The sequence below is a fragment of the Marmota flaviventris genome, chromosome 16 (genome assembly GCF_047511675.1).
Source record: "Marmota flaviventris isolate mMarFla1 chromosome 16, mMarFla1.hap1, whole genome shotgun sequence".
Classification (NCBI taxonomy): domain Eukaryota; kingdom Metazoa; phylum Chordata; class Mammalia; order Rodentia; family Sciuridae; genus Marmota; species Marmota flaviventris.
Genome location: NC_092513.1, coordinates 27,770,897 through 27,790,716, shown reverse-complemented (window position 1 = coordinate 27,790,716; position 19,820 = coordinate 27,770,897). Strand labels below are relative to the sequence as shown.

General features: G+C 47.1%; 1 protein-coding gene across 1 annotated transcript in view; it reads left to right on the top strand.

Moving 5' to 3' along the window:
* Positions 1 to 19,820, top strand: part of Slc14a2 (solute carrier family 14 member 2) — a 46,836-nt gene that overhangs the window by 3,358 nt on the left and 23,658 nt on the right. The window contains exons 4-9 of the mRNA XM_027935643.2: positions 3,960 to 4,088; positions 6,993 to 7,185; positions 9,790 to 9,937; positions 10,899 to 11,033; positions 11,421 to 11,470; positions 11,958 to 12,132. Coding sequence (XP_027791444.2) covers positions 3,960 to 4,088; positions 6,993 to 7,185; positions 9,790 to 9,937; positions 10,899 to 11,033; positions 11,421 to 11,470; positions 11,958 to 12,132 — 830 coding nt within the window. The remainder of the gene's footprint in view (positions 1 to 3,959; positions 4,089 to 6,992; positions 7,186 to 9,789; positions 9,938 to 10,898; positions 11,034 to 11,420; positions 11,471 to 11,957; positions 12,133 to 19,820) is intronic.

The following is a 19,820-nucleotide window of genomic DNA, read 5'->3' as shown; positions in this document are numbered from 1 at the left end:
CTGGGAGGCACTGTTGAGGTAGACATGTTGGGTATGGGGAGAAGTTGAGAAAAAGGGAAGGGTGGTGTGGGAGGGAGCCTCTAAGGAACAGGATAGACAGGGGCAGCAGGAAGAATAGAGAGGCGTGGGGGAGCCAGCTATTGTGAGCCAGGGCAAGTGGGTGCAGAGCCAGGTAACAACAGCAACCAGCATTTATAGAACTAGACTGTTTCTTCAGACTTCTGTTACGTTTTTCTCCAACAGTTCCCAAACCTTCCTGATCAGAATCTCCTGGGATGATTACCAAAAAAACAGTTTCAGCCCCTCCTCCCTCCCTCCCTCCCATAGCTATTCTGATTCAATGGATCCAGGAGGAGAATTTTTAACAAAATCCACCCAGAAGCTTCTGGTATCAGAGAACTTTAGGACATGAATACAGGATTATCCCATATCTTAATGTTTTTCAATTTGGAGCTTATGGAATCATTAATTAATTACTGACAGCAATTTTTAAAATTAAGACCAATAGAATAAAATTAATCTGACTAGAGCAATCCATGTGTGATAAAGGTAAATATTATTTTGTGAAATGTTTGCTTGAATTCTGTTGGAATGTGGTGGGGGAAGAATTTGATCATAATATAAAAGGTCTTTCTTTGTACCACAGTGAATCTCACCATTGTGTCCATCCACAAAAATGGGGTCCTAATTAGAATAAGATATATTCCATACTTGTATGATTATATCAGAAAGGAATCTACTGTCATGTATGACTAAGAAGATCAATTTTTTTCTCTCAAAAAATTAAAAAGAGCTGGGGTTGTAGCTCAGTGGAAGAGCACTTGCCTCGCATGTGTGAGGCACTGGGTTTGATCCTCAGCACCACATAAAAATAAAATAAAGATGAAAAGAAAAATTAAAAAGCACCACTCTGCCTTGTCACCCAAGGCTCTTAGCACTGCTTACCAGGGCAGATGGTAAGGGCAGCAGGTTTCATATTTTGCAAGGGTAAGGGGACCTGCAAGACAAAGGTGCTCACCTAAAGTGCCACAGGCAGGGGTGGCAGGACTTGGGCTTGGACATATAATATGTCATGCTTGAAATCATGCTGTCCCTGTCATTGCACCTGCAATGACAAAATGGCCAGAGGTCTCATGGTAAACACAGAGCAGTGGCAGTAGTCTGAGCAGCCAACATCACACCCTCCAGGCCCACCTGGCCTCCTACACACCACGGAGGCAAATGCTTGGGTCAGCTTGTCCCCATGAGGAGCTGCCCATGCACCTCTAAGGTGGCCAGAGGGCCCACTCTGGCAATCTGGGCAGCCATGTGAGTTCAAGTGGAAGAGAGGCTGCCTTCTTTGGAGGGCAGGGCTGGTGGGTAAGGAGACAGTGGGCTCCCACCAGGATTTTGGGTCTGCTTCAACCAGGGGCCCCTGTTCCTCATGCCCACTTCCCTATCAGCTCATGGGCAGCTGGCACAGAACTGGCCCCCAGACGGGATCAGCTCCTGCCCACTGCTTCCCCAGTGTTTGCTAGAACTTTCTCTGGGCTGAACACTACCCAGTCCTCTGCCTTCTTCACTGTGACCTCAGGCCAGCACCTCCCTCTTTTCCTATCATCCTCATCTGTCATATCTGTGGCTCTTAAACCCGTCACTTCTTGGTTGACAGTCGCATGCTCTGCTTTTTCTCATGACCATATATACTGGTTAAACTCACCAAGCCATTCAGAGTTGCATCAGAGACTTCAGTTTTACACCAGGCCCACCGAATCCTCCCAGACAACCCAATTAAGAATTCAGATAAAAATCCAAGCCCTCAGCTTGGCTTCCAGAACCTTCTTTGAGGGCCAGGTCTCAGAGTCACTCTTATCCTCAGTTAAGCACTCTCATGATTTCCGTGATTGGCACCTGGTATACCTCTGCCTATCCAATCCTACCATTCCTTCAAATCTCTCCTCCTCCAGGGAGGCATTAGATTTTATTAGATTGTTCTTTGATTTTTTTTTCCTGAGTCTTCTCTCCATGGAGTATTCAGGACAGCAAGACCATTTCCAGTATTCCATATTATACCACAGCACCTAAGAAAAAATCAAGCTTCCTTGCTGACAGGCAATCAGCATGTTTTACCCCAGAGGCCCAAAGCTCCAGGTCCCCTTCACAACACACCTGCCTATCTCCTTCCAAGGACTCCATCACTGTCCCCAATGAGCCACTGACACAGCTAGCTGTGTGTCCTAGCCATAACCTCACCCCACTACCCCTCAACACCCCACTGCCTCTCTCCTCCATCCACACTGGTCCGAGGTACACTTTGTGAATAAGAACTCAGGTCAACACACTGACGTCATTTGTGGCCTGATGGAATTTGGACCTGGTGAGGACCTTTTTGGCATTGGGATAGAACCTAATTTTATATCCCCAATGGTCAGGGTGGGGATGTAAGGCAACAAGTTTCCTTTTGATAACTAAACCCAGAAGCCAGCACTTTTGGCTAAAGAGAGAGGGAGTTCTGGAAAGAGATGGTCCACAGGAAGCAGCTGTCGAAGCAGGCTTGAGATGTCCCTCTAATTTTGTCTCCCCTGGACTCTCTCACCTTGACTCCTGCTACCCTGGCCACACTCAGCCCCTGGGACTGCAGAATCCCCCCGTACACAAAAGGGGCCAGCCAACTTTCCACAATTTCCCTAAAGCAGCTGGTATTGACACAAAGAGAACTCCATTCTAATAAGAAACACAACTGGAAAAGATGGAGAAAACAGAAACACACTACAGAGAAAGATTCCCCCCAAACAAGGGTTCTGCTCCTGAGGGGGCCCCAGATGTCTCTGCTGGTGCCCTTCCCAGGCCCTGGTATGTCTCCAGCTGCCCAGAAACTGCCTGGCCTCAGGAGTAGCTAAAGACTCAGCTGATCCTGTGTCCAGTACAAGGGACTTGTGTCCACAGCTCTCTTGGCAGGACCCTGTCGAAGTGACTCTCCTGCCACGCCCCCATGCTGCACTCAATCTCCCATTGTCTAGTTCAAGATCTCCTGGCTACTATGGAGGGGGAAGCTCCTCCTGACTTCAGTCCTAAGTCATGGCCCCCGATGGGCACAAGCCCTCCTCTTAGAATTCCCTCCCTTCATCTCAGGGAGCCGGGAGCTTCCAGAAGCCTCGGCCACACAAGAGCAGCCAAAACATGACTAGGATTAGTACTTACACATATTCATTCAACAAATGCTGGTTGGGTGACTATTGTATACCACACACTGCTGAGGTAGGTATACCAGTGAACACAGACAGGCCCTTGCCCTCAGGGAACTTATAGCCAAGTGCCAGAGGACAGATCATAGGCATAAGGCTCATTCTCTGGCAGGGACCTTGTGTAGGATTTGTCCAGACCCTTCCCCCTACCCCCTTTCCTGCTTTCCTCTCCCAGCAGTGCTATTGCAAAGGTCAAGGGCAATGTCACTCAGGATCAGGGAGAGAGGTTTAGTACAGCAAACTTCTCTGAAACAGAGACAATGGACCCAAGCTTGGTTCTACACAGCTCTGCCCCCATCCTCCAACACAGACCTGGGTGGGGGTGCTTGTGGGTACCCCAAGATGATTCAGCACCTCCACTCCCTCAGACACACAGGGAAAGCCCCCAAAGCTCAACCAGAGAGACCATGTCTCCATCTGCCTCCCTTCATTCCTCAGCCCGCTCTCTGGTCTTTCTCCCTTGCAACACACACACACACACACACACACACACACTTTCTCTGAGTCACACCTCAAACTTCTATAGATTTCCTTCTGTACCTGGCAGTATGAGATGCCCCCAAAAGAGCAAAGGAAAAGTGCTGGAACTACCCAACTGCCCAGTATTCATTGATCAAGCTGACTTTTTAATGTATCATTAGTAAAGTTATCATCTAAATTACCTTAGAATTCTTGGGGGAAAGAGCCCAACAGGCCACACCAAATTTCAACTCAAACTTACTGTTTCACCCCTAGATCAGCCATTGCCGCAGGACTGCACGGCTACAATGGGACGCTGGTGGGACTGCTGGTGGCCGTGTTCTCTGAGAAGTTGGACTACTACTGGTGGCTTCTGTTCCCTGTGACCTTCACAGCCATGGCCTGGTGAGGCGCCTCCTTCTTTCTGCATACAGATCCGTGGGGCCCCAAGATGCCTGTGCCTTTCACTGGACAAGGACAGGCCGTCCACTGTCAGTGGACACTGACACTCAGTGTCTTCATGAACAGGCTGATTTGTGTAGCAAGACACCATAAAAGCCCAGGAGCTCAGGAGCAACACAAGGGAACAGCATAGAAATGTGTTGATAAGCTTCCTTGAGTGACAGGCTTCATAATAAAGGCTAACTTTGAGTAGCTCCTAAATGCCAGGCACAGTGCTAAGCAAGATGGGGGTGTGTGTGTCCCAGTTGACAGAAGGGAAGACCAAGGCACGCAGAGGTCAAGTAGCCTGCCCCAGGTCATGCTCTATGAATGTCTGTGATGCTTGCTTTCTGAGTCCAGAGTGGGCACTATCAGACCCCAGGCTGTGTGGCAATCATCTATTATGTAGCCTACCCTAGACCCAAAAGCTGAAAATTCACTTGTGATAAAACAGAAGGCTTTCTTGGGACAAAATGTCCCCCTGTAAACCGGAATATTTGAACTAGAAGTATCACTTGTGTCTTCCTCAAGGTGAAAGGGGGTTTGAAAAAAAAAATTCATTGAGTGCAGGGTATGTGCCTGTCACTCACACACATGACTCTTAGCTCATCTGAATTTACAGCAGGTCGGCAGAGGGCCCAGAGGGTCTCAGTAGTGTGCCTGCTGTCACGTTGAACCCTTGACCTCCACCCCTGACTTCCTGTGTGCATTCTACCCTGGCCTCAACTCCACTCACACATGGTGATTTATTCCTGTTCTCAGTGATAAATCAGACATGGTGACTTATTTTTAACATCTCTAAGAAATAAATTCTTTCTCTGGTTTTAAAGTCTGGAGTTCCTAAAACCAGTTAGTTTCATTTAGCTTAAGTACTGTTTCATTACTTTTTAGTAGTGCTTGCAAATAAATTACTACATTAACCATTCTGGGCAATTTATTTTTCTTCTTCGGATTTCTTTCTAAATCTGTTGGGACAAAATGATAAGGCAGTCATTTCTGTGGGGATTTCTTTAATGCTCACCCCCTGTGAGGAGCAGAACTTGTCCTCATTTGCATAAGTGTGCTTTATAACTATATAGATTAAGCCCCTCAGCCAGGTGGCACTAGGTGGCAGTTAGACTTCAGTGTCCCCCACTTCCCAATTTAAAAGAAAAACTACATTGATACTCTACCCTGGGCAGAGCATTGTGCTTCATTAACTCTACTTCATAATCCATTCATATGGTCTTTCAAATTTATCTAAGTAGGGTGGGTATTGGTAATGCCACGTCCCGGATTGATTCAGTAAACAAATATTTGTGTTGATTTGACAATTGGTTGAGTGCAGGGATATTCTAGAAGCCGAGGATAGTAAGGAAAGGTAAAGAGCTCTGTTCACAAAGAGAGAAATGAACTCATAAGCTAATTAATAAAAGGAGGTCATTTCAAAAAACACAGTATGTAGTTTGGAAACCAAAATAGAGTCAATGGAACCAAGAGTGATTCCGGCCATGGGTGGTCAAGGAAGGCCACTTTGTAGACGGGACATTCAAAGATCTAGAGAAAGGATTGTCACAGGTAGAAAACCCAAATTGGGGAAGTGTGATATGTTCAAGAAGTAGAGACGAGACCAGTGGGCCAAGGCCCCGAGAGTGCTGGAGGAAGTGCAGGAGGGGAGAGCAGAGAGGAGATGAGGGCTGGCCCCCTGCTCCCTGGAGAGCCAAGAAGTCTTATGATTTTTATTACAACTGTAGTAAAACACAGGACACAGGATTGACGGATATAATTTATATTTAAACAAATGCCTCTGCTTGCAAAGCAGAGCAAGAATGGATGAGGGAACACAGTCTGCTATAATGAGCCACAGAGAGATGAGAGCAGTTGGGACTTGGGTGATGAAGGAGAAGACACTTCCATCAAAGGAAAGAGGCAGAATATGTGGGTGTGAGGTTTGGTTTTGGTTTGGTTTGGTTTTTTTGGTCGGAAAAATGAAGGATTTCTCATTTTGTCATTTGTATTTTTTTTAAAGGAGTAAAGCCCGGTGGTTGGCTGAAAGTAAAAGGGAAGCAGATAGTAAAGATTTGAGGGAAAGCCGAAAATGTGAAATAGTCCTTAGTGTGTTGAAGAGTTTGTGAGCAGGGGAGGTGCGGTAGGGTAAGGTAGACCCCATTGAGATTCATGGTCATGAATTGAGGGTAGACTGTGCAGGCAGATCATGTGATTGCATGTTAGGTATCTAGGGTGGCTGGTCCCTTCCAGAAGAAATGGAAGTGAAGAGAGGTTCATTACCTAACGTTGCTCATTTGACCTGTAAGCATAGTAATGAGGATTTGTATCCAGCTCCATCTGCCTCCAAAATCCATGCTCTTTCCAAGGAAGAGGCCAAGAAGACAGAAGGTACAAACAACTGAAGGCTCACTTCACCTGGCAGTTCTCAGAGTAGTTCTTAGTATTCTTGCTGAGTCCAGGCCTCCACAGGACCCACACACCATACCAACCTCCTCCTAGGTCAGACTCCTAAAATGCTATCACAGCCCAGGACAATAGCTATTATCCATGCTGATTGTGAAAAGCAAGAATTGCATTTTTTTTTTTAGAATATATTGGTTTCATTTTCTCCATTTAAGAAACAAGGAAATGCTTAAATTATTTATAATGTATTCTATTTAAAATGTTTCAATATTTTCAAATTTTGTTTCTCATAGCTGTGAATTTAAGTTGAACACCTCATTTCCAATCCCAAAGCAATGGACCACTAGAATCTTGAGGGAGTCAGAAACGACTATAACAGGAGAGGGGAGGGCAGAGGGCACAGTGGCCAGAGCAGAAGGGACACTGTCAATGTAAGGGTACTCACAGCGATCGGCCCTCTGTCTCTTCCACCTTCAGCCCAGTTATCTCCAGTGCCCTGAGCACCGTCTTCAGCAAGTGGGACCTGCCAGTTTTCACGTTGCCCTTCAACATCGCTGTGACTCTGTACCTGGCAGCCACAGGCCACTACAACCTCTTCTTCCCCATGACGCTGGTAGAGCCTGTGTCCTCGGTACCCAATATCACCTGGACAGAGATTGAAATGCCCTTGGTGAGTTTCCCAATGGCGATGAGTTGAAGCCCCTCAATTCCATGGCAGATCCTCTTGCTTCCCAGCCTGTACCTTCCCCAGGTGCTCAGCTTCAGCTTCCCCAGACACTGTCCTTGATAGTCCAGAAAGTGTGGCTGCCACATCCAGACACCCATCCAACAGAACATATTGAGCGTCTGACATGTGCCAGGCAATTTTCCAGATATTGGGCATACACAAGGAAGAAAGCAACAGCCCTACCCTCCTGAAACCTACATTCTATAGAGGGGAAGAAATAACACAAGTGAACAAATAAGGGCTACGTTGACAGTGCAGGATGATGTGATTGTGTGAAGAAAAAAAAAATATTAGATAAGATAGATAAAAGAGTAAGAGACTAAAACAAATGTTTAAAATTAGGATGTTACAGGTGTTACCAGTAGAAGACAATGGTTAAATTTTCACATACTCTCTGTATTAATGATTCTCAAGCAAAGGTGATTTTTGCTCCTTGGGGACATTAGGCAAGGTCTGAAGAAACCTTTTTATGTCAAGACCAGAGAAGTGCTTCTGGAATACAGCAGGTGGGAGCTGTGTACCCCCTGCTCGACGTCCTATCATACACAAGACTGCTTCTCACCACCCTCAGCAAAGAATTCTAGTCCAAAATGTCTATAGGACCCAAGTTGAGAAAGTCTGCTAGATATCCTACCATCACAAATGTACAGTTGCTGAGAATACACTGTCACCCATCCTCTGGCCTTTGGGAATATGGACCCATTGTCCCTGGCCCACATCCAAAAGTCACTATTTAAGCACCCACCATAGGAACATGCGGCTTGACCAGAGAGAAAGGCCCACTCCACACTGTGAGGCCGGACAACCCAGTCAGTGCTGAGGGGACCTGTGTGATGTGGGTCATAGAGAAGAGGACCCTCTTACTCCTCCTCAAAATAAACAATGAGAAAGCAGGTGGACCAAATCCGGATATCCTGAGGCCCAAGCTCACCCTCCAACTCTGCAACAGCCCACCACTCTAACAAACAGCATCCTTCTCTCCCACATCAGCCAAATCTGAATTTTGAAGAATCCATGCCACTTCCCTGTTTCTCTAAAGCATTGCAGGGGAAAGACTTCGTTTTGTTTAATCAGCTTGTTGTTGTTCGTGAGAATTATAAGGAGTATGAAGAAGACCAGGTGCTCGGTAAATTTCCACCACACACCTGACTGCGCTTCACCCCAGGGTGTCAACTGGGCCTGGAGAGCAGGGTTAGGGGAAGACTGCACAGTTCACCAGGCTAAAATATGGACCCTGGCAGAGGAGCTTCATTCATTCATCTGCATATGGCTCTATTCCAAGGCCCCTTGTTCCCTCATTCCTCTCATTCTTGATTGCTTGAGCTTACAACTGTGTTCCCGGATGGACAGGTAGAAGCTGGATTCCCCTCAGCACTCCGCATCCCCTAGACATTGGCAGGTCATTGAGATCTTTGTTGAGTAGACTTCTAGCCTGTTCCACATGTAAGCTGAGTTCCCTGGTCTGGTACAAAGTATTTTCTGGAACCAGTATATAACACTGGGTAGGGTCTACCCTGCCATTCCTTGCACAGGTTTATAAGCTAATCAATACATATTTTTATGCACCTTTTGTATACTCAGTCATAAAACACCCTATCCTCTAAGAATCCTATGACCCAGAGAAATGAGCTACAGAATTTTAAAGATGGAAGGACCTCTGCTAGGCCAGCCTCCTCATGTCGCAGAGGAAGACACCAGAGCCTGGAATGAGGAAGTGACACACTTATGGTCACACAATGAGTTCCCTCTGGAAGCTGGAGTCCTGAATCCCTAGGCCAGCGCTCACCCTCCTCTACCCCTCTCCCTCTTTTCCTCTTTGACCTCAACGGACTGCAGAGATATGGACAATTCAGCCTGGCCAGAGAAGGACTATTCAACCTCAGTCTCAAATCAGTCATCCCCAAGCCCTCCACCACCAGATCACTCTCAAGGCTCAGGGGTGTTGGGGCTGCGTGCCGTTCTTCAGCTGTTCCAGAACAGTACTTTATCACTCTGCTAAGTGGAAGAGCAGGGAAAACGCCTTCTCCTCCTTTCCAGGGGTAAAATAGAGAGCACCTAAAAGGATGTATCAGCCATGTGGGGGTGGTAAAGACCTGGCTATAGGTCAAGTTCAGAGGCTCTAGCTTAGGGAACTCACTCATCAAAATAACCTAGGATATCTCAGCTATTTGTAGATATTTCTAGGATTCCAGGAGGTTGAAAGGAAATCCCCTAGTGCCCTGAAACCCCAAAAGGCAGTCTGAGAAGGCCCTGCATTCTCTTCCCCTCCAAGCAGAAGCTGTGTGTTCCTCAGAAGCATCTGTGCCTGGCCCCCATGTTGGGTCCTGCCCACCTGGGTGCATGAGGTTGCCAGATGCCTGGTAGGTGGTGGAGTGGGGAGCTATTTGTTCCAGTTTTTGCCCTCCCCTGTTCTCACACTGGAGGGCACGGTCATCCTCCCGTTCCACCTCATTGCCCCCTCCAGGAATGGCTCAGCAGTGGCCCACAGGCCCGGTCTTTGCGTTATCAACTTATGCTCCAGTGACTCGGGCTCTGTTGATTTTGCAGCTGTTACAAGCCATCCCCGCTGGGGTTGGCCAGGTGTATGGCTGTGACAACCCCTGGACCGGCGGCATGATCCTGGTGGCTCTGTTCATCTCCTCCCCGCTCATCTGCTTACACGCAGCCATCGGGTCCATCGTGGGGATGTTAGCAGGTAAAGCACGGCCCCTGCTCGGATCTTCATATTAATCGTTGTAGGGTCAGTTCTCCCCACACACAGCAAATATTCTAGACGTACTCTCTTCACTGGAGTTTTAAACACTGTCAGGGGTAGGAACTTAGTTTTCCTTTTTTCTGAGTCTCTAAAGGGAGCAGATTGCAATGTAGGGGGACGGCAGCTGCCTGTGGGGGAGGGGCGCAGGAAAGCCCAAGCTGGACACACGGCCAGCACTTTGGAGTTTTGCATAAGCTAAAAAGGAAAAGTTTTCCCAAAATTGGATCAGCATTTCACAAGTGCAATTTCACCTTCCTCCACCTTTGTACATACATAGACGGATATGCTCTGTACCACAAGAGCCAGAAATGAGGAAGGGAACATTGGGAGTAGAAGCCTGTTTTTTACTTATTCCAATACTATTCGATATTCAAAGACATTTGGAAGCAGCCACTTTAAACATTTTTAATTGGAAATACTCTCACACTCATCAAAAAATCACAAAAATAAATAATACCAGAGGTGCCCACTGAGTCCTTACCCAGACTTACCTGTTGTTTGCATCCTACCCCTGTGGCTATGACTCGCCTCTGTCTACATGTGCCTATAGTTGTAGACTCATAATTTTCAGCCATTGGACATGGAATTTTTAAAAATCAAATCGCTCTTGGTAAAAATGCAGCTTCTCTGGCTAAAGGAGTGGGTAGGCTGGACTCCCACTTCCGCTGCCCGTCTGTCCAGCAGTAGTCACACCTCTGTGTGAAAACCCTGCCTTTGGAAAACTGTTTGGAAACCACTGCTTTCTTGCCATTGTCAGTTTCCTGAGACCAGAAGCCATCTGCAGAGATTCCTTTGATAGACAAGGTTGTAGGTATAGGGTGAAAAACCAGAAAGGAACTGAGACCTGGCACCATCCTCGGGGGTCCAGAATCACTCAGAAATACCACATCTCATTCCACAGCCCTGACGGTGGCCACGCCCTTCGAGACAATCTACATGGGCCTCTGGAGCTACAACTGCGTCCTCTCCTGCATCGCCATCGGGGGCATGTTCTATGCCCTCACCTGGCAGACCCACCTGCTGGCACTTGTCTGTGGTGGGTATTTGAGAAAGTGACAACAAAGTCACTTTTCTATTCCTATTCCTAGCTCCCTTGTTATGTGCCTGAACTAGCTCATCCCCCAGATCAATAGGAACAAGATGTTTATTGTCCCCTGGCTCCATGCAAGGCCATCATGGACATGGGGAGGGAATAAAAGAATGTAAGACTTTAATGTCTTCCCTCAGAGAATGCACCATCAGGTGGGAGATAACTGCAAAGATGTCAAACAGACATGCCCCATGTCAGGGCACAGTGCAGACACCGAGGCTGCAGGAAAAAACACAGGAGCCCTGCTCTTGGTCTGGGCTCTGCCAGGGCAGTGGCTGGAGGGGGAGGGGGAAGGCTCTGGGAAGCTGACTAATGGTCCTTGTAACTCCACAGCTCTGTTTTCTGCTTACATGGGAGCAGCCCTTTCTAACATGATGGCGGTGGTAAGTTTGGACTCTGTCAAGCACCATCCTAAAGTGTTCCTGCCCTATCAGAGCTTCCGGATGCTTGGGTTCTTGTGCAAGGTCCTGAGTGGATTATGGTATCTGGTACTTAGTGCTTCAATCAAGGCTTCGCTAGGGTTTATCCAGAGAAGAATCTGTGCATGTACCTCTAGGAAGAGTGTGTGTGTGCGTGTGTGTGTGTTGAAAGAGAAAACAACAGAGAAGGACAGATGGCACTATAGAGATGATGTAGGAATCTATGTCAAGACCAATTTTTAGCTCGAGTATTAAGTGATTCTGATTTTGCCCAAAGGGACCACCTCAAATTCCTTGACCCACTCCTCAGACATTGAATTCAGGAATAGCAGTGCCTTCCCTAGAGAAGGATCCCCATTCTCAATCCCTACCACATCCTTCTCCCCCAGTGTCTCTAGCCCAACACAGGAGCCTAGAATCATTCTTCAGACCCCGATGCTTTTATTTCCAGGTGGCTGTACCACCAGGCACCTGGGCCTTCTGTATCTCCACCCTCATATTCCTGCTCCTGACAACCAACAACCCAGCCATCTACAAGCTCCCGCTCAGCAAGGTCACCTACCCGGAGGCCAACCGCATCTACTACCTGACAATGAAAAGCAGTGAAGAAGAGAAGTCTCCCAGCGGTGATTAGCCAGCTCCGGGCAGAGATGCTCTGCCCGGACCTTCTGTTCTCAACTCTGGGACAAGCAGCTCAGTGCTTCCTTCTTTGCCTTTTCTTGCACCTGTATGGAATCAGACACACCTGTCATTCCCTGTCCCTGCGGCTGATCTTCTTTCTCTGTCCAAATCCTCACAATTGTCCTCATAATGGCCACGTTCAAGGAAGTCAGGGATGAGATTGCAGAGTTAGAAGGAAGAAGCATGTTTTACATTGTTGGTGTACAACAAAAATATTAAGTCTTTTGGAAAGGTGACTAAAAGGTGATCTTCTTGGACTGATTAATAAAACATAGATGCTATAGAATTAAACTTGGTGAGTGGCTTCTGGACAGACATGGAGTAGGGGACACGTGCTGGAGATGAAGGCACCCTAGGCGCAGAGCCAGTGGCTGATGGGGACCTCTGGCCACACTGCTGGAGTTTTCAAATCAAAACAGGGACAAGCAGGGGACTGAAAGTGTCTAAATAAGAAGTTCTGAATATTCACGTTTTCCCAAACTGGTGATTACTGCCCCTTTCCCAACACTCATGTTCAAAACCCTGTTTCTATATTATCATGTGAGCAAAATACCGGAGGGCTTACCCTAGCTGGACTCCCTGCTTCTCCGATGCTCCTTTCCCACCCTGAGGAATTTACAATTGCTTCAGGATCCACCCCCAGTGCCCCAGACCTTTGAACACTGGACTTCTCCCGTCATCTCCCACCTACATTTCGCTGAGATCATTTATCCTTTTTAGTTTTCCCCTTGCAATATGCCTTTTCTTTTTGCAAAGAATCCTATACCACACATTCCTGGTAGTTCTATTATTTTCCACTGGGGTTTACTGTGAATCCTGGGATGTTACCTTTTATCATTCTTTCTTCTGTTTTCCATCTTCCCCTGCCTTACAACCTCTATTCTGGTTTGTTCATTCCTTGTTTAGAATCCTTCCTTGAGTATATTCTTCAAATAATACAAGAGAAAATAAGGTAGCATATTCCTGGACGCTGTGTCCACAGAGTTTCTTTCCCTTGATAGGAGAACGGCATTTTGACTGGGCACTGAGCCCCTAGGGTGCAACCCTGCCCCTCGGATGTCTATACATGTTCTTTTATTTTCTCTCAAGTGTTAAAATGAGAAATCTGAGGCCAATCTCATTCTTTTTCTTTTGTGACTAGCCCTTTCCTTCCTTCTAGGTGACCACAATCTCTTGTCTTTGAAGTTCAGAAATTTTGGGAAGCTACGCCGGGGAGTGTGTCTCCTCTCATCAGTCCTGCCTTTCCCTCTGCAAACTCCAGCCCTTCTTCAGCTCAGCCGGCTTTCTTCTAGCATTTACTTGATTACTGCTTTTCCCCCATCTCCTCTGTCTTCTCTCTCAGGAACTCCAATATCCATATGTTAGGCTTCCTCGAACTCTGGTCCAAGTTACTTATCTTCTTCCAGTTTTTACCATGCATAATTTTGCCCTGCTTCGACATATTTCTTCCACTTGATCTTTCAGCCACTGATTCATTTCCCAACACTAAACTTTCTTCCTTAGATTCAACTGATAAGTATAATTTGGGATATAGATATAGCTATAGATATAGATATAGATAGATATACGTATATACATAGTCTTTGTTTTAGAAAAATCTTTGAGATTTGAGCTAAAATGAAACCCCTATGTGTGTTCATATTATTCTTTTGTTTTTATCTATCTCCTTTTGCTCCTCAAATCAAAGTTACCTTCTGGTAACTTGTAGCCCTAAACTTAGGCCCATTCCCCTTCTTCCATCCCATATGGGCCCCTGTGCTGATTGCCCAGAACCGTCCACCTGTGTTTGTGACCTAAGAAACTCTGTCTTCTGCCTGACCTCATTCACTCACTGACCAAGGAAACACTGTGTATAGAAATATTAATATGTTACTAAGTCCCGGGCTTGACAGTAACCGAACCAGTCCCTGCCTTTGAGAAATTTATTTTATGGGGATTTGCATGACCAGGTGAAGAGTCTTACCTGAGATAAAGATGAGGCTAAGCAATCTTCATCTTGAGGAAATTATCTGGTCGGGTTGGTCTTTTGTTTAGGAAATGTATCAGGCGTGATTTTAAGGGTTCCAGGAAAATAACTGTGCCTCTTTTCCTGTCCCCTGTGTTCCCATTACCTGCTACCAAAGCATTTCCAGCCATCCCTTTGATTTAAGGCTTTGAACCAGTTAAAACGTAAACAGCCCTGGGAGGGTAACAGAGTAAGCATGATCAATCATTTGCATCTTAGGTCGCAGGAGCCATTTCTGAGAATAGGTTCGATGAAAAGGGAGGGGAGAGCACAAAGAAACATGAGCAGCATATTTTAAGATAGTCTTTGGGAAGAAAAAAGAAAAGGGCATCCTGAGATAAGGCCAAGCTGGGTGAAGGAGGGTCTGGAGCACACTGTCCCACCAGAATGACTGTGAAGCTGGTTGTATTTGGCTTGAAAAGAAGATTTGGCTGAGGTCATGGCTGTGTGCAGTAAGAGGAAACACATGTGGAATAAGTCAGCTAGACGTCCCCCTAGAGCACGGGGCACAGAGGTGGGAGTGGTGAGCAGGCCCCCTGAATCTGTGGAGAGGGATGCATCATAGCAATGGCGGAGCCTGAGCACAAGTGTCCTGTGAGACTCTCAGTCCCCTACTTGGCATTGCAGGGCTGAAGGCCTGCAGGGGACATTTGCTTTGGGTGGAGTTAAACCAAATGACCACTGCAGGTACTCTCCTCCAACTCCAAATTTCTGTGATTCTGTGGCCCTGAGCTCCTGCCAAGGAATAAGGTGGAAAATCACTAAGGTGACAAAAACTCATGGGGACAAAAGTTCAAAATGTACCATTATTGTCTTTACAGCTTTTCCTAAAGCTTGACCAGTTAGCCATTTGGTCCGTTTTACCAAAATGCTCAGCATGGTTGCTTGGAGGACCAGTGTCACTCAGCTGGCCCTTCTCCTTGACCTGCTCCTCCCGACCCTCTCCCCTCTGGGGGATTCTTCTTCCTGTCCATCCTCTAAGCTCTGACCGTCACTTGGTCTTCCTGGCCTGTGTCTGTGGCTGCATCAAACGGATGTGCCCCAGTTTGTTCATGGTCCCTGTGTGAGTCTCAGCTTTGTTCTCTTAGGCCCTAAAGGTTGTGAGGGCCTGGGGACAGCTATCACATAAAACCAGGTGGGGAATGAAAGTTTCAGTGTGGGCATGATTTCTACTCAATAAACTGCAGTCTCACTTGGCAGCTTTAAAGGTATTCACATTTTATGTGAGATTTTTTTTGACTTGCCTGGTTTTTCTCGCCTCTAGCCATTCAGAGCAGATAGAAGGACCTATAGGGACCCCTTCTACCTCTTGTGGAACTAGAAATTCTAAGGCCCCAAGGAGGGGGTGGGAGAATGACAAGTCCTTTTTAACCCTTTGCACATTGGTAACTAAGAGCCCCCAGTTCCCTGCTACAGCTACTGGGGCTGCTGGAGCCCAAGGAAGCAGCAATTTGCTTGCATTTTACAAGCTCAGGATTGGTTCTCTCCACAGGACCTTGGCCCCTTCCCCTGGAGGAATCTGACTGCCCTGAGTTAACTCTGGGAATTTGTTTCATTATTCTCCCTCCACAAGATCAGAAATGTAGCATTGTGAAGAAAACATCATTCTGAAGTGAATTCTGGTTGACTGAGCCTTCAAGGAAAGAGTCTCTTGCACAAACAGATCTCTTAGATAGTCCTCAATACCTGGGTTCCAGACTTTGGTACAACCCACAGGGCACAAGATTCCATCTCAGCTTTTTGCTGCCTGGGAAGTGCTGGATTACCCTGCCCTGGGTCTCACATGCCAATGTGTGTGACAGACACTACACTCCTAGGAGCTATGGTTCCTTTCAGCTCAGGACTCATGATGAGCTTCCTAGATGGCTTCTCCAGGGGACATCATTTCCTTTCTTTTCAACTTGGTTCCATATTCTTCCCAAGTGGCATCTGTCTGTTATGTTTGGGTGGGTGGATGCTCAGGGAGCCGGAGTGAGCTCACTACAAGAAGTTCAGGAGCCCTTAGAAGAGGCCAGAGAAAGATGGCAAGGGGCGAGCATCAGGGCCTGAGCCAAGAGACTAAGTGACGGGGGACAAAGAAAAGGTGAAGGCTTGCATTGCCCAGAAGATGCCAAGGCCCTGACCCAGCACACCCAGGAAGGCCCCTGTGCTGGGAACCACCTGCTCTTGCACACTCGGCCTCTCCCTGGAATGCAGAGGCCTCCTGGATGCTCCTACCCTCTCCTGCCTCCAAAGCACTTCCCTAAGCAGGAACCCTCTTCAGCAGTTCCGAAACACCTGGTGCTGTGGGACGGGGACCTTTGACGTCAGCGGGGGAGTCTGTCTACTCAGGTGTAGCTAATTTCCTCAGTGTGAGGTTCTGCTTCTCATCCTGAGTAAGGCCCACACTCCACCTCTGAGTGTGTATTTGGGGGTGGGGTGGTACGTCAGTCTGGGATTGATGACCCATCATACTAGCCAAACAAAGCATGTTTGGATTGGGCCCCCTCCCCAACCTCCAGCCCACCAGACCCCATGGCCTCATGGGACTTGGGAGGGCCTGCTTTCATAATATATAGACCTCAGAGTTCTTTCTTGACACAGGGGTTAGGTCATGCCCTTCTTGCTGTGAGAGGGTCCCGCAGAGCCCTCCCGGCCCCAGTCGGCAAGAGTTAGGAGGAAAGGTCTGAAAATTTCCATAGAACCAGAAAGACAAGATCTAGCATAGGCTGTGCAAAAATTTCCATGGAGACGCTGATGGCAAAACTGCTCCCCAGTCTGCACCCCGCCTGGATGGGGAATTAAAGGAGCTTATTGAGGTTGGAAGGCAAATTGGCCCCCAGAGGAGACAACACTTAGATAATTGCTTTAAAGGCAAATGCTAGAGCTAGAATTCTAATGAGAAGAGGTGACAGCAGGGCGGCTACTAGACATCCCAGCTCTGCCCTTTGAAGGAAAGCTGCCTGGTCCCCCAGCTGGGGAACCATGGTAGCTGGCACTCACCTTCCCCTGGGGGTTTAGGAAGTCATCTTTTGACAGGAAAGCCAGAGAGAGAGGGAGTGCTGCAGAAGGGGCATTTGTCCCTCCTGTCCCTACTCCTCCTCCGTAGTGCCCTTCCCTAACCCGCAGACTTGACCGGAATGGGTTTAGGGGATGCACATTGATGAGTTTACAGAAAGTCAGCAAGAGGATGCCTGGAGGGCTCGGGGAGGTGAGGAAGTTTGAGTTTAGGAGAAATCACAGCACCTGGAGCTGAGGACCACAGACGCTGCCCATTTGGAAAGAAGTTTCTTCCCGAGTCCTGATGGTCTAGATTCCTCCAGCCCTGTGCAGGAAACCCAAAGGAGCCCAGGTAAGAGATGCTGGGGAAAAGAAGTGGACCACGTAGATCCCCAGCCAACAGCAACATCGGGCACTTCAAAGGAAAAGTTTTAACTCTTTCTTCTGTTGAACTGCATCTGGGAAAGACTGTCATGGAGTGAGAAACTCACTAAGAAATCCAGACAGAAGCTAGGTTTTGGAAACTTTGAGATGAAATGGCTCTTGAGTATTTGTAGCTCAAACTCTGTATTTTATAGACGAGGAAACCACGGCTAGCCAGAGATGTGTCCAGGGGACTAAAGAGCCTGGGCAAAAGTCCAGGATCCTAACATGCAACCCTGGGTGCTACATGCTCACCTGGTGATGAAACCAGGCCAATTTACCAGCCTTCTATCCCCCCTCCACTTGCCCACTGGAAGGGCTTTATAGCATTTGTCACCCTTCCCACAGGCTATGACCCCCCCAGCTCTGACATCACCAGTATGGCTCCCAGGGCTGTGCTGCATTGGGTTGAGCCTCTGGGAAGTAACTTCTGGTTAATGAGGTAGCATTGAAAATGTTCTGCAAGCACTCACTACCTGCTGCTTCCAGAGCTGAGCACTGCTCCATGTCCCTGGCTTGTCTCCTTAGGTCCTATATGCCTTCTGCAGAAGAACAGGACCAACTAGTCTCCACTCGCATCTTAACCTCACAGCTCCTCACAACCGAAGTCCTCGGTAACCCCTCTCACATACCCATCTGAGATTACCATAGACTTATTCTGTGTAGCTACTGAGAAGATGTTTCTGGAAGACAGCCGCAGGCCATAAGAAGCAACATTTCATGATATTGAAGTTATCTAAGTCAAAAGTGGATAGCCTGTAAGGTTGGTGACCTCCTCCAAGACAGGCAGCCGGTGATATGAGCCTTGGCACACTTGCTGGCAAAATCCATCCTGCAAGGCTTGGCTATGTCTGCGGCTCTGCTTGTGGTCAAAACCCTGGCTTCCATGTACCCCTTCTCTCAAATGTGTGTGAAATCTACAACCTTCTGTGAGGCTGGGAGAGAACTTAAGTTTACTCTTAAGTGTCAAATCTGGCTGATTGGTATTGGTTTTATGGATAACCGGGTTAAGAAGGATTCTTAGGCTGCATCTAAACTTAGTGGAAAAAAACTCTGTACCCAAATAGCTATGTCTACCACAGAAAATGAGGGGAGGGTACAGAAAAGAATTGCAGGGGACAGAGTATGGAAATGTTTCCACAAGAAAAAAAAAACTAACATATAATGGCCCAGAATTTTCCTTGGCTTTTTCATGGGTGTCACAAAAGTGATGACACATGAGTGTTTGTGATTTTGTGCAACTTTTGTTACTCCTCTCAAAATATGAATTATTTCATAATTTTCTTAATTTAAAAAGTCACAAACCCATTGCTATTATTTAGAAACCTCCAACTATCAGTAAAACACCTATTTGCAGGAAAAAAGAATTAAATCAGGAGGTTGAAACCTGGCTTCATAACTAACCAGTTAGATAGTCTTAGGTAAGCCACTCCTCTCTGGGCCTCAGTTTCCTTCTGCCAAAGCCTGGATATTCAGATCACCTGGTTAAGGAAAAACATGTATTGCAAAGTGGTTTCAGTAGGTTGGAAAGTATTTATGGAGTACTTTTCATGTGTGTTGCAAATATCAGTATAAAACTCTACTGTGCACTTGTACAGGTGCTATCTAGAGTACTTTCCCCACACCATGGGCAATCGGAGTACGTGGATTCATGTGGGCCAGCAAGCCAGGGATAGCTTTCTGGGGGAGTAGAACATGACCCAGATGATGAAACATACCTAGAACTTAGGCAAGAGAAAAGAGGAGGAAGCACAGAGAGCAGTGAACAAGTCAGCATGGGCCCAGTAGGATGCATGTTGGAAGAAAAGATGGTGAAGTTCACCATATTGTGGAACATCTGCAAAGTCCAGCAGAGGAGTTGGAGCATTATGCTCTTGGCAACAGGGAGCTATGCGGATTATTGAGTAAGAAAGTGACATAAAGACATGATCAAGCAATAGAAGCATAGAATGGGTTGAAAGGAGAAAGGCCAAGATCAGGGAGACTGGTAATGTGGGCATGCAGTTGTGAGGGCATGGGCTGGGTGTTTACAGTGAGCAGAGAGTGCAAAGCCATTCCAGAAGATGGGTCAGGACCCACCCCAGTTACAGATGGGGTACTCTTTGGATTCTCTTTAATTTCATTTATGAGGTTATCATAAAGTATTGTGAAGCTAATTGAGATATCAACTCATTTATGATCATTAATGTCTTCCCCATGAAGTGAGTCGAAGACACCAAAAGAAAT